At 39.8% G+C, this 14,114-nt stretch overlaps 1 protein-coding gene across 3 annotated transcripts in view; it reads right to left on the reverse strand.

The window, feature by feature from the left end:
* Positions 1 to 972: 972 nt before the first annotated feature.
* The window catches only part of Pgant9 (polypeptide N-acetylgalactosaminyltransferase 9), a 277,718-nt gene continuing 264,576 nt past the window's right edge, over positions 973 to 14,114 (reverse strand). For all 3 annotated transcript variants that reach the window (XM_076822772.1, XM_076822771.1, XM_076822770.1), the window contains 2 exons: positions 6,937 to 7,065; positions 973 to 5,189 (listed from right to left, as the gene is read on the reverse strand). In XM_076822772.1, the coding sequence (XP_076678887.1) occupies positions 5,049 to 5,189; positions 6,937 to 7,065 (270 nt within the window). In that variant the 3' untranslated portion in view covers positions 973 to 5,048. The remainder of the gene's footprint in view (positions 5,190 to 6,936; positions 7,066 to 14,114) is intronic.

Here is a 14,114-nt window from a genome sequence, read left to right on the forward strand (position 1 = left end):
CTTCAAAATGTTTGAATATTTAGCAATCTGCTGGGAATTAGTTGCAGCGCTACCACGCCACATTGGAAACGGAAATTTATGGTCGGACCAAAATAGTTCAAGGTTGATGAAATCTGTGTCACGACCGAGTTTCATGGTGGACTCTCGATTCAATATCGTGTGCAATTACGTAGATGGGTGGCTTCAAAGGAATCCATATTGTTTCAACGAAAAATGTAACGATCTATTAAAAGAAACGAACACGAAGGCGAATCTTTAAAGTTGTAATCACTTTACACAAATTCACAATGCTATACACTAATGTTATGCAAAATGCATATTTTTGAGTAATAGAAACGTTGTTAACAGTTTAAAGTCACACAGATTTTTTGTACAGACCGTTGAATCACTTATTATTTTCTGCCAGGGGTGGATTATACATTAAATTTTTTAAAGAAATTTAAAAATGTTTAAACACAAAGGCTTGAAACAACTAAAAAAATCGCTTTCTTTCCACCTAGCAAATTAGCAATAATTCATATCCGAGTTGTCATATTGAATTAATTTAAAAATTATCGCAACTTTTTTAAATAAAAATAGTTGATGATATTTCTTGAAAAGGGCGGCAAAGGCTTGTGAGCCTAGGGGCGCCAAATCTCCAAATCCGGGCCTGTTTTCTGCGCTATTTTACTTTCACTAGATTGAATCCTTTTAATTTTATACTTTAGTTTCTCACCCCCTGTTTCAATACAACTGTATCTAAAAAAAGGGCGAAACTCTTTGACTTAGGGATAAAATATTGGACCCAAATTTACCATAATTTAAAAACTCAAAATTTTATTTTCTCACTTCGATGAACGATATCTTCGGGATGCAAGCGCTTAATTACGTGAAACGTGTTTCGCATCGCATATTGCACATTTGGGAACGTGGTATAAGAACGGCAGATAGGCGATCGTGAGCGAGTGAGAATAACAAATCGATCTCCATCAATAACATAAAACAACATCGATTTATTCAACACAAATACTTGCACGTTACGATAGAGGTTCGTAGTAATAATAATAGTGATAATAATATTCATATATACAGGAAATAAGGCACGTTCGATATTACATTAATTAACGTGCGACCACGGTCGCTCGGCTGTTAATATTCTCTTATCATCATCATTCTATCTCCCCTTCATACGATATGCAACATCCTTACCAAACGTAGAAAATGTCGTATATATATAATATATATATATATATTTATAATATATATGTATATCTATCTGTATAAACGTTCTCGTTGAATTTCATTCGTCCGTTCGTCGACATCTCGAAGAAAAGACTTACACCACCTTAAACCTATATATTCATATATATATATATACTTTTTCTCCCTTCCCGTTCGATTATTTGCGATGAAATCGCGGCCCTCATTGGTCGCTCGTATTTTTCTCTTCTCTACGCTTCGAGGAAGAATTCCCACGACGTCGCTCACGTCGAACAAACGCCCAGAAAAATACGCGAAATTTCGGTCCAAAGTCTAGAATGAGAATCGCTAACGAATCGTTTTTACTTAAGCTTCCATCGGGACGTTTCATTGCCTACAGTCCGGACAAAATCAAATGGCCCCGCAGGGACATCGATGGGCATTCCCCCACCGCCTCGTTCATCTACACTCCAGCGCCATCTGCCTCCTCCGCGCGTCAACTAAGAAGCAGACCTCTTCTGCTTGAAACAGGGAAGTAAACTTGAGTGACGTAAAGGCGGAATCGTGTCTGGCGTGATTCAAAGCGGAGAATTGGCCACTGGATTTTTTCCTGACTATATTTTCTTCATTCGCGCTTTGCTTTACGTCGACGGAGCTATAATTACACGTGAAACTGGAAAATTGACCCAATACAAGCTTCGCCATTTACCGACGACGATCGATCGTATCGTCGATCGAGCCAGACTGTTTACGAACTGTCGATATTGTCTGGAAGAATTTTGGAAAGAAGGAGAAGTTAGTTGGAATTTGAAGTTTTCACGTTTCTCGCTACGAATCTTCGATGATATATTGTTGCGCGGATATGTTAAGTGTTGGGAAAAGTCGGCGTGCTCGATACAGGGATAAACGATTCGCGAATGAACCGGTAAGAGACGAGAAATGTTGGAATATTATACAATGCTCCACGCACGGGCAACTGCATTCACGATTTCGTTGGCACGCACAGACACCTGCAGTTTCCGCTGCTCAATGGAATCTCGGTTTCTAACCCTTTGATGCCCTTCGTTATGGATAAATTGAAGAAACTTGACGAGTATCATGTAACCCAGACCTAACCCAGACCTTTTACGCCAGAACAACACTGAAAACGGTCATTGCCGAATTTTCTCTAGGATACTCTTAGCAAAATGTGCCGAGTGCCTTTCCAAAATTATTATAGATCACCTATTGTCAACTTTCTGCACTCTGATTATGTTCGTTCTTTTACCTTATGGAAAAATGATATGCAAATTTTTATAATGATATGAAAGAAAGGTTAGAAGAATTTAGGAACCCATGGCACAGACAGAAGCAGATAATTAATGTCCACTTAAGAGAGACAGAGGAATCGACCGTGATAAAGTATTTAATTTGCTACTTCGCGGTTTGTAAATTGAGGCTTCCAATGTGTTTCAATATTACAGGATAAGGAAAACCATATAAAATCGAAAAGACCTTTATCCGTTTGCAATCTGACGTCTGGTGCTCGAGATATAAGCGATTGAAGCTTCAAGGTTCGACCGTCAGCGGGCGTAGCTCGCGCTCCAGGCAGCCAAGCATGTAACGAAAAAATTCAAACGTGCGCGGGAAGTTAAACTGAATTTTCAATCGCTCGTATCTCAGAAAGGGGACGTTAAATTTAAAAATGGTAAATGACTTTTTCACTTCTTTTAGCGCGACGAAATGGCATGCTTCGACTTGTTCCGTAATTTTCATCATGGACAACTTATAAACTTCCATTTGATTGTACGGTAACAAGAAATATGATGAAAGTGAGTTTCTGAAATAAATAGATTCTCAGACACTTTTGGATCGTCTCTGTCAGTACTAGACGCTCCCAAATTCTACCAACCAATTCCCAGATCATCCTCCAAACTTATCTTTACGACTTATTTCTCGATTACATTGATCAGAACGGTGTCAGACAGCAAAGGGTCGCACGGATCCTCCTCGAGGACCCGCCACTCGAGGCCACGCACTCTGCAAATTATTTTCTCTCGCACATACACTCGGAAACTTACTTTAGGCGGTATCTAAACTGGCATCGAGATACTTTACACGAATGTACAAAAGTCGTCCTACACCGTATCGGGAATGTGTACCACCGCTCGCTCGCTGTCTGTCTCTACGCGCTAGCTATCGGCTAAATTAATTAGAAAAAAGGTTTCCCCTCTTGGAATCGTCGGCAACGTTGCTCGTGTCCAAATTGGAATGTAAAATGCTATCGTAAGCGCTGCGAACATGACAGAGAGACGAAGGATGATCGACGAATCGTCCATTGATAGATCTACAGTAGTATTCTTACTTTCGTTGAACAAATCCGTGAAATCGTAGTTATCAATGAATAGGATATCGAATGTAACTCGAGGTCTAATAATTGAATTATCTTCTGATCGTGTGTTGCCATAGTTATTACAGTGATTGTGCAGGCTCCTTCGAGGCAAAAAGTAATCTATAGTGTACCAGGAACAACAGTTTAAGAAGAATGTTTTTCTTATTAATATTTGTTTCGTAAAAGAACAATAAATTACGAGGAAACTTCCTATTGTACTTTACCCTAACTCTTACTATTAAAAGATACGAATTTCAAGTGACAATCGTATTTAAACATCTCTGTGTATCTCGCTATACCGATTTCAATTAATTCAACTACGTATTAGAATTTCACTGAATATTCCTACTTAATTTCTACCACTTGGCAGTGAAATTATGTCAGCCCCTATTAATAAAAATATTAAAGCGAGTTGAAGTTCCCTACTGGCAATCATCGATTCGTCGCCTCTCTAATTAAAAAGTAGAACCACCTTGTCTCTCTGATGGCACTCGCCATAAGCAGCTTACAGAAACCAATGGATCCTCCTTAAAACGCGTCGATCAGCGGACGAAAGCGACGATCGAGGCTCTGCCGAGGGTCAATCTGATCGCGTTCGTCCATCTATCCCCAATAGAATCTAACTACCACGTCCCTCTAGCACGCTTTCCGCTGTCATTGACGCGCTGGCGCATCGCTCGCCACCGTAGCGCTGCCCTAAATTACGCGATTAACAACCAATCCGTAAGTACTTTCGCAAAGGTGCACGACTCCCTTGCACAACCGTTATCAACTAATTAATCGAACCTTTTAAACGTAACCATGTAAACTCTACAACTATCATCCGAACAGTTAAAATACCTCTAAGGAACGTACTGAATTTCTCAGGAAAGGTTACTGCAGAGACCCTTGCGTACCCAATAGACGAACTCAGATTTGGTTAACAACGAATACAATTAAAAGAACCATTCTGCGGAACTACCTACCTAAGGAAGGAAAGATTTGAAATACTCTAGCCAAACGGACCACGCACTCGCACACTACCTGGAAGGGGCTCTCGACTCTTCAATGCCAGCGAAAGCGTTCCTCGGTATGGAATCTGCTCGGTCACGATAAAACCGTCCCACCTATCATTGTACATACATCAGTTACAGCATTTCGTCGAAGGGACAGCCCCTCCTCGTTCACCTTTCGAAACGATACATCTATTGCACTTCCTCTGTCTCAGAGTCAGATAGTCGCAGCTGGCAGTCGGCGACTGGTTCGCTTCTCTTCGTTCGAAGCGTCATCCTCGGCGAGGATTCCTGCCCCTCAAGAGGTCCCCCGGGTACCCTGGGCTCTTTACGTCCTGCAGTCGACTCGGAGCGTCTGGTCGGTGGAGCATCGGGGCTTCTAGGCCCCGTGACCACGGGATCTATCTGCCGAAGCGAGTCTTGGCGATGGAGTATCGTTGGCCGGACACCCAGATCCCAGAGCTACGGCCGGGGTTTCTCGACTGTCGGCGTGAAAAGGCGCGATATCACAGCTTCGAGGAGTCGTAGTTCTCGAAGGACCACCTCTGCCTGGACGCTGTGGGCGAGCACTCCTCCATGATGAGCCGCTGCTTGCTCTCGGTGATCGCTAGACACTTGTCGCTGCTGCCGTGTCTGATCTGCTTCGTCTAAAAGCAAAGGGGTTTATTAGTATCAATACAGGTGTTCGCTCTTTTGTTTACGAGTGTCCATAATTCTGTGTAGGCATATATAATCGCGATGCGAAGTCTAGGGGACTTCTATCTGATGCTAAGGGAACTCACGATACCCAGGTCATTGATTTGGCTCAGAATTTGTATCGACTTAGTGTACATTGTGTACTCTAGGGTGTTACAGGCATGGGATGCAGTATTCACGATGTTAAGAGAATATTGAGTTTAAAATTCGGGGGGGTTTAGAGCAACGATAGGTACTCATATTTGAGAAGCAAACATTTTGACGTACTTAAGTTATAGTGACATGATCGGTAGTTATTTGAAATATACAGTCTTCCCCGGATTATTGAGAAAGATTCGGGACCGGGGAATTGTACCGAAGCAGTGGTTAGCACCTAATAAACTGACCCTTGTCAGGGCCCTCGCCCGAACCGTCTGACAAGGAAACTGAGCAACATAAACCGACTCGGTTTAACAGAGAGTGAATCAAATAGCGCACCAGCGGGAGACCCTCGGTCGACGGCGAGTTGAGTCATTCAGTATTGAATATGAAAAATTTCATATTACTGATTACACCTTGATGAAAGTATTACCGATGGATTGGTAAGTTTACGTCGACGAAAATGAGTCCAAACACGAAGCAATTCGGTCTATTTTTTATTATGAAAACACGATTAGAATTCCAGTTCCCCGGTTTAAGGGAAAAGCACGCTTCTGGTGGTTAGCTCACAACATTTCTCCTGCAATTATCGAAGTGATTTGCCAATCCTCGAAATACCATATAGGTACTAAACATCCAGGCAATTTCTCCTGAAGGCTGCATTTAAGTTAATCTTCAGCAGACACTTTACAATTTGGTGAAGTCACTTTCCAGTTTGTGAATTACAATATTTAGTGAACGTGGTGACGTTCACTAAAAATGGACCGAATTGCTTAGAGTTTGAACTGATTTTCATCGAGAAACCTTAAAAAATCCATTGGTAATACTTTCATGAACATTTATCAAATCATGAACATTTTATTCTTCTGTCCTGGGTATTTTACCTGGCCCAATGGTTTTATTGCTCTCAGCAGTTAACGGGCAACCTACCTGGGACCGCAGGCCCTCGCTCGCAGCGTAGAAGCAAAACTGTGGGGTGGGTAGGTCTTCCCGATAATCCAGGGAAAAAAGTATTTGAATAATTCGAGGAAGACTGTAATTAGTTTAAGTCAGCTGGAAGTTCATTTTCTTGCAAGTTACTTACACTGTCTCTATTACTACATATTTAAATCGATTTCATTTCTATTTTTCTTCCTCATACAAGGAGCTGAGGAAGACAAGACTTGGACCTCGATATTTTCAGGAAATTTTGACCAACGCATTCTATGCGTCGAGTACAATATTAATAATACAAATTTGAGCGAAATTGGCGACCCGGTGCATTATACATTCCTCCTTATTAAACTCCTCTATAGTTCCAAGGGTTTTCTCAGACGAGACACTCCTGTACCTCATTGTTATTTAGAACACAGGAGAAGACATGGAATACGATACAAAGAGTGTGAATATGTCCAAAATACCACTCTCCAGACACAAAAGTGTCTCGTGTCAGAAGACCCTCAGGTGATTCTGAATTGCAAAGAGATAGTGCAATAAATAACACAACGAAATCACTAGAATCTCGTTAGAATTACTTGAGCCCTGTCGTCAACACTTCTCGCAAACGCGAGGACAGCATACCTGAGGATTATAAATCCATTGTTGGTTCCCCTTGCTACCGTGACAGGGATAGAGGATGACATCAGTGCCGCTGTAATCCAAGCACGACTCGTCTCGGCGGATCTCGCCGGTCTTGCTCAACATCCAGTACTGTGACAAACGATCAAGATTAATGCCCGCGGATTTTGACCTCCAACGTTTGCCTATGACCGATGGTTCTGACAAACTCAAGCGTGTACATGCCCCAGAAAGATTTTCAGAAACCTGAACATTTGGGGGTGCCTAGAATGGACCAGTTTCTCCTCTATCTCTTTGCTAGACAAATTGCAGTGCAAATCTTTCAAATGTTTCCAATTATGCTCCGTTTAAATCCTTTGCTAGACACCAGTCTCTTTAGAGCATTCATCACTGTCGCTGTGGTGATTTGTGTAGTTCGAAGAATGTTGAATAGGTTGAGAGGTACAATCGTTTGATTTCCTCTATTTGCTGTGCTTTCGATTGAGGTAGATTCGAACTACTTTGGAAGGTGTGTATTCGTGTAATGAGTTGAAATTTGTTGTAAATATCTCTATGAATAAATGACGATGGTATGATTAGGATGAAAATTGATTCTTTTACAGAAAAAACGTTCGCTTATCGAAGTATGTAATTAGAATTTTATTTTACAATCTCTAGGACTCTATGGCGCTGCTAAAAGTGATTAAACTTTTTAGAACAAATGGAGAGGCACTTGGTCGTGGTAATTACTGGAAGGACGAAGTACATTGAAATTTACACGTGTAATAGGTAATTAATACTTTAGACGTTTATGAGCGCTCAAGAAGAAAGTTGCTGAATGGAAAAAGAGAATTCGTGGATGTTCATAGAACTATTTAAACCTTCTTTTTAAGTAACAAACTTATCCTGCCTCGAAGGCGAAATTATAAAAGTTCGCTAGTGCCATGAAAGCTGTAATTACTGTTGGAACTTAACTGCTTATGAGTCGAATTTTGGCCCGTGATGGGCGTGCAGGAATTTACAGAATCTGAAATGGCATAAGATCGAAAACGGAACAGTGCTCGGCGATAATGAATGTCGATTGACGGTAATCGAGTTCACTGGCCCTAGAAATTGCGTCGATCTGCCATACGCAAGTGAATCATGTCAGGCAATTGAAACTGACATCGTTCCGCCAAATTCTGCCAGCTCATAATGGGAACGATGGCGGAATCTTGATAAGGGTCGAAATGTGCATTCTTTCTTCTGAGACTGGCAAATGAAAATTGACATTCCTTAGTCGATATTACGGACGTGTCTAATCATGATCCGAAATAAAGGAACGAACAATTCTTTCTAATTATACAATTCAATTTGGAGTAAAAAATCGTGATCTTGAATAATCAGAAGTGCAAAATCGTTTAGCGCAGAATGAAGTAGATTAAAGTGTGAAAAATCTGTTATATGAATATGTTCATGTAGCTTCTCAGTGTAAGTGCATTTAATTATTTTGCCACTTTGCCGTTTCAAGTAGGGCTGGGACTATTTGTCGAATTTTTCGGTATTCGAATAGTCGAATACTTCAGTTGCTCAATTATTTGGCGAATATAATTTGAATATCTAAGTATTCGGATACTATTAGAATATCCAAGTATTCGAATACTATTCGAATATCCAAGTATTCGAATACTATTCGAATATCTAAGTATTCGAATGCTATTCGAATAATTAAGTATTCGAATATTTAAGTATTCGAATAATTAAGTATTCGAATTTTTAAGTATTCGAATAGTATGGTGTGAATTATAAATCAAGTTCTTTAGGTTCATTTGTCAGGGTGAAATCTTGTAAGCTAATTTTGACCCACTTCACACCATACTATTCGAATACATCAGTATACGAATAAGTAAAATACATCAGTATTCGAATAATAGTATTCGAATAATAGCATTCGAATACTCAAATATTCGAAGTTTATTCGTAGCAATCGAATACTTGTAAAATATTCGAATATTAAATTATTCGAATAGTCGCAGCCCTAGTTTCAGGTAGAAGTGACAGGCATTTGGTTAGAGAATATCTAACACTTTTCCCCATTTCGTGCTCGAGCATTATCCTTTCAGGGATTAACTGAATTTCAGCCTCTGTAATTATGAATCACCTTCTACTATTGATTACGTAGGGAATTCATTAGTGTATTAAAGCGAAGTCTCTCGTTCTGTTCTGATCTATCGGGCATAAATTATGAAGAAGAGTAGCTCTTCACATAATCTAATATTCTTTTACAGAATCTGCCAAGGTATTAACTAAATACTTAATACTACCGACGTATTCAACGATGGTAGTAATCATTGCAATTAATTGAAGACTGTAAGATATCTGAGTTTGCATAATTAAGTAACGAACCTAGCAAAAGATTTATCGATTGCATCGAATGAATAGTGATTTCTACGTACTCATTCAAACTGTTACACTGTATGTCGTTGTCAGAACTATCCGCGTTAAATCATCATTAAATCTTTCACCAAAGATTTTCAGCCCCTGTCATGCAAGAATAGTTTGGAAGAAAAACGAGGATTAGCCGCATGCACGAGTCAGTGGATATTAAACGTAGGCGTTAGTATCTATTTCGGCTAATTTCAGCAATGACTTCCGTATTGAGAAAATTGCAGCTTCTTCGAAAGCAGTTCGTGTCATACTAAAGATTGCAAATTAACGACGTTATTTTTTCCTTCCCTCAACCACTCCTCCTTTTCATGGACGCGATATAATCGATATTAAATCTTTATTGAATAGAAAAAATACGAACCATATAAAATATAAAGCTTTAGAATAGATTGAAAGTGAAACGAATTATCATTATGACATTGCGATGGTAACATTCATGATACAAAACTCTTTGTGCTTTTTAATATCACACCTCCATTTATAACACTTATTAATATTGTACCTTCATTTAGCAGAACAGTAGTATGTTCATATTATCTATTATAGCTAGTGTGAGGTACCCTACTTTGATATCAATTCAACGAAGTAACTTAGTTAAATGAAGTAATAACAAGCTTTTACTCGGCTTAATGGAAAGTTACTGCAAACAATTTTGTGATTGAATCACATGTTTGTAGAAGCATTTTTGAAGACAAATATGATGCACATCGTAGTATAAGAATTTTATCGATGGCCTGATAGAAAATGGGACGATCCACTGGCTCACGGATTAAATATTGTAACAAATATCCAATCATAAATACTGGTTGATTACATTTTCATCACAACTCAGGAATCTGTTCATGATGAACTCGCAATCTACCGTTCGCTAAATACCGATCTGTCTATCAAATTGAGTGTCAGTTTATCCGACATCTAATTATTTATTAATAAGAACCTACTGTTAATACCTACTAGTTGCAATCTAATTGCACGTTCTAATTGCAAACTGTCCATAAACTGTCAGTCGCATATTATGAAGGAGCTCATTTAACTGTACGATCATCGTTGGCATTGTTCACGTTGACTCATTATTAACTGTCCCCTGTGGCACCATTTTTCATTAAATTGCCACCTAATGATCATGTACTCTCGTACGATCTACTAACGACCAATGTACCCACATAATGAAATATCATTTATGCATTCCTCGACGAATCTTCTGTCAAAATATGGACAGTATTTAATGCTATCATGTCCATGTTGCCATTATTTTGAGCCACTATCAGTATCAATGAGTATACAGATCCCTGATGAAACTGTGCTATCGAAATGTTGGAATTTTCTCTTAAGACATCACTAGACATCTGAAAGCTTCAGCATAATTTAATGTAGACTACATCTACGTATTGTAAAAATTTTATGAAGAATGTGAAGTGATATTCACACACATAAACTGTCATGGGAGGTTCTGCTTCTTCGAATAAGAGTAACTAAGTAGTACCTTAAGCAAACCTTGAAATAAGAAAAACTAGTACCTAGTTGTTGAAATAAAAGTAGGTATCTAGTAATTGGTACCGAAGTGAATACTTGAAAAAAGACTACCTAGTACCAAAGTGAGTACTTGAAATAAGAGTACCTAGTACCGAAGTGAATGCTTGGAATAAAAGTACCTAGTACCCAATACCTAAGTGAACCTTAGAAATTAAAGTACCTAGTACCTATTACTGAAATGAATCCTTGAAATAAGAGCACGTAGTATCTAATACCTAAGTAAATCTTTGAAATCAGGGTACGTAGTACCTATTACTGAAGTGAATCTTGGAAATGAGGGTACCTAGTACCTATTACTGAAGTGAATCCTTAAAATCAGAGTACCTAGTACTTATTACTGAAGTGAATCCTTGAAATAAGAGTACCTAGTACCCAATACCTAAGTGAATGTTAGAAATAAAAGTACCTAGTACCTATTACTGAAATGAATCCTTGAAATAAGAGTACCTAGTACCTATTACTGAAGTTGATCCTTGAAATAAGGGTACCTGGTACCTATTACTGAAGTGAATCCTTGAAATGAGAGTACCTAGTACTTATTACTGAAGTGAATCCTTAAAATAAAAGCAATAAGTACCTACTACCTAAACAAATCCTTAAAATAAGAGTACCTAACACCCGAGTGTACCCCCAAAATGAAAGTAACGTCTACCTAGTGTATATCACCTACCTAAAACCTTCAAATAAGAATACTAAAATCAATGAATACTTAAATCTCCATAAGAAACAGTAATAAAACACACTCCCCGCTCATTAAATCAGAAGCTTCTCCCGTTCTTCGAGTCAGTGCTACAATGTCCCCAACAAGTCCCTCCACAATTCTGCACGACCCTGACCATCCTAACACGTCGATGTCGTCGATAAAGAGGAACGGAAGCCCGCGGTCACTAGTCTATCAGGGCCAACCGGTCGACTCGAGCAGCAGCGTAATTACCGTGAAACCGCGGCTTAATTGCTAGGGCAAATAGGTAAATTAAAGCGGCGCTGTACGAGGCCAGGCGTGCGCCGACTGATTGTGTTTTCGGTTGTAACTGGTTGTCACGGTTGTTAAACTGCGCTAGAACCGGGGGGAAGCTGGCTTTTGTGAGAAACGGCAACGGGGATTCGCGCGCGAGTTGGTCGTCGACGTCTGCGTGATTTTTAACGACGGGACGCGAGAGCGCCCGGCTACAAGGACAGATTTCCACGGGCTCGACGTGGCTGCACGCGTCCCACGTGGTAACGAGCTCACCTCGTTCCCCTCCTCTTTTTTTTCTCTCTCCGCAGCGGCGAAACGAAATTTTCAGCCGGGACCGTTTCATTAAGTTCCTCGCTTTTGTAGCGAAAGATCGAGGACCACTCGATGGAAGGTAAATGTACGCGATGAGATGGAATAGAGGAGTTGGAAATTCCCCCCATCCAGGGGAAGTAAATGTGGATGATAGAAAATATTTCATTGAGTGGTACTCAAACATAGGGGTTCGCATGATTCCATTCATTACAGACGGAGCACTCTTGTCTTCCATTCATTTCCTCGCCAAGATTAAATAAATGAGTACAGTCATGGTTCAAGAAATACTTCCTACAACCATACTCAAAGAAGCAGACTAAATTTCCATGAATATTTAATGAATTGCTTTCCTAACGAAATCCCAATCTTTATCTGCAGAAAGGAAGTCATGAAGTGAAAAGAATTCAAAAGTCGAGGCAATGGAAGATCTGACTTTGAATTAGCCCAAGTTATGCACAAACCTACCTACCCTCGAAATGACCAAAAGTTAGTTAAACACAGCACGGAGCCCATAATTGTGTGATCTTTATTTTCAAAAAATTACCAACCCTTACATTATACAATTATTACAAGGACCAGGCAATAGTTCCACTTTAGGGATCAAGAACAAAAATTACAGAAGATTTAAAACAATATTAATTACACTACTCAGTTGTAAATAACCAATTAAAAAACATTGCAAAACAATAAGAAGAAATAAAATATACACAATAGAAATAAAGCTATTTTTGAACAATTTAAATCTTCAACTAAATTAACTCAATTTCAGATCATTGAGGGTAGCTTCCTGCATAATTTGGCCCAATTAACCTTTGCCAAACAGAAATCCATTTCTCTCTAATTGAGCAACTATACATACGACATGTATACCACCTTCAACTACATTTAAAAATAAGGCACTGACACATCAAAACTTCTGAAACTGTATCGACGACCACTGAAAGATGCATCATGGCCAGGTGAACCAGCATTATCCTGACTTGAGCGGGTAGTTACATCCCAGGCAATAACTCCAGTCGCGTCTGTTCGTTCCCAGGAGCTGGGAGATTAATCCGACGCGATACTAAAAATGACGACAAGGAGCAGATAGCCGGGCTAGAGAAAGGTGTTTCAGGTCATCGTGCCGCGGGCGGAGGGGACGATTGATGAGCACCTGCACCAGATTAGCGACGTTACTAATTGCAGCGAAACGGGTCGAGCTTAGCAGCGAGTTAGCGTGCAAGTTAAATGGTAAACGTGTCGTCGGTTAATGGTCCCCTTTTTTTTTTCCTCCTTCCTGCCGCGAGACTTGTTCCCGGCGCAACGATAATTCGTAAACAATCGCTCGGGGTCGTTCGTCCCTTGCGCAACGCGACGCAAATGCACGACAAACGGTTAGGTAATCTTGGTGAAACAATTTAGTAACTTGCGCGAGAACCGTGCGGGGAGTTTAGGAAAGAGATTCTGAATTTTGGAAGCGTCTGGTGTTCACGAACATGGGCAAACAGTGGTTGAGGATGCACTGCGGTAGTCAGATGGAGGCGAGGGTTCCCTGGATTGTCTGCAAAGTGAGACTTGTAGATAATGGGATCTGTCAATGTCGAGAGAAAATAATCACTGTATTTGTAGACTGTGTTCTGTAAAATGGGTACATGTTCGTTTTAAGTCGTACGCTTTTGGAAATGGTTGTTGCATTTTGTGAAATGTACAGTAGCAGTTTAAGGAGAAGGATGCAGTTCCTTTTTAACCGGCTGCAAAAGGAGGAGGTTACTCAATTCGTCACGTATATTTCATTATGTGCGCATGTATGTTCACGCATAACTTTCGCATAGGTGCAGCGATTTCGATGATTCTTTTTTTATTTGAAAGCGTATGAAGGTGATACCATGTTATTTTTTTTATGATTATCTAGATACTCTAGATTTATCTAGAATTCCAGTTTTAATGCATGTTCGCGCATAACTTTGTAACGTGATTTGAATGATTATTTCGT

This window comes from Andrena cerasifolii, chromosome 11 (genome assembly GCF_050908995.1).
Source record: "Andrena cerasifolii isolate SP2316 chromosome 11, iyAndCera1_principal, whole genome shotgun sequence".
Lineage (NCBI taxonomy): Eukaryota > Metazoa > Arthropoda > Insecta > Hymenoptera > Andrenidae > Andrena > Andrena cerasifolii.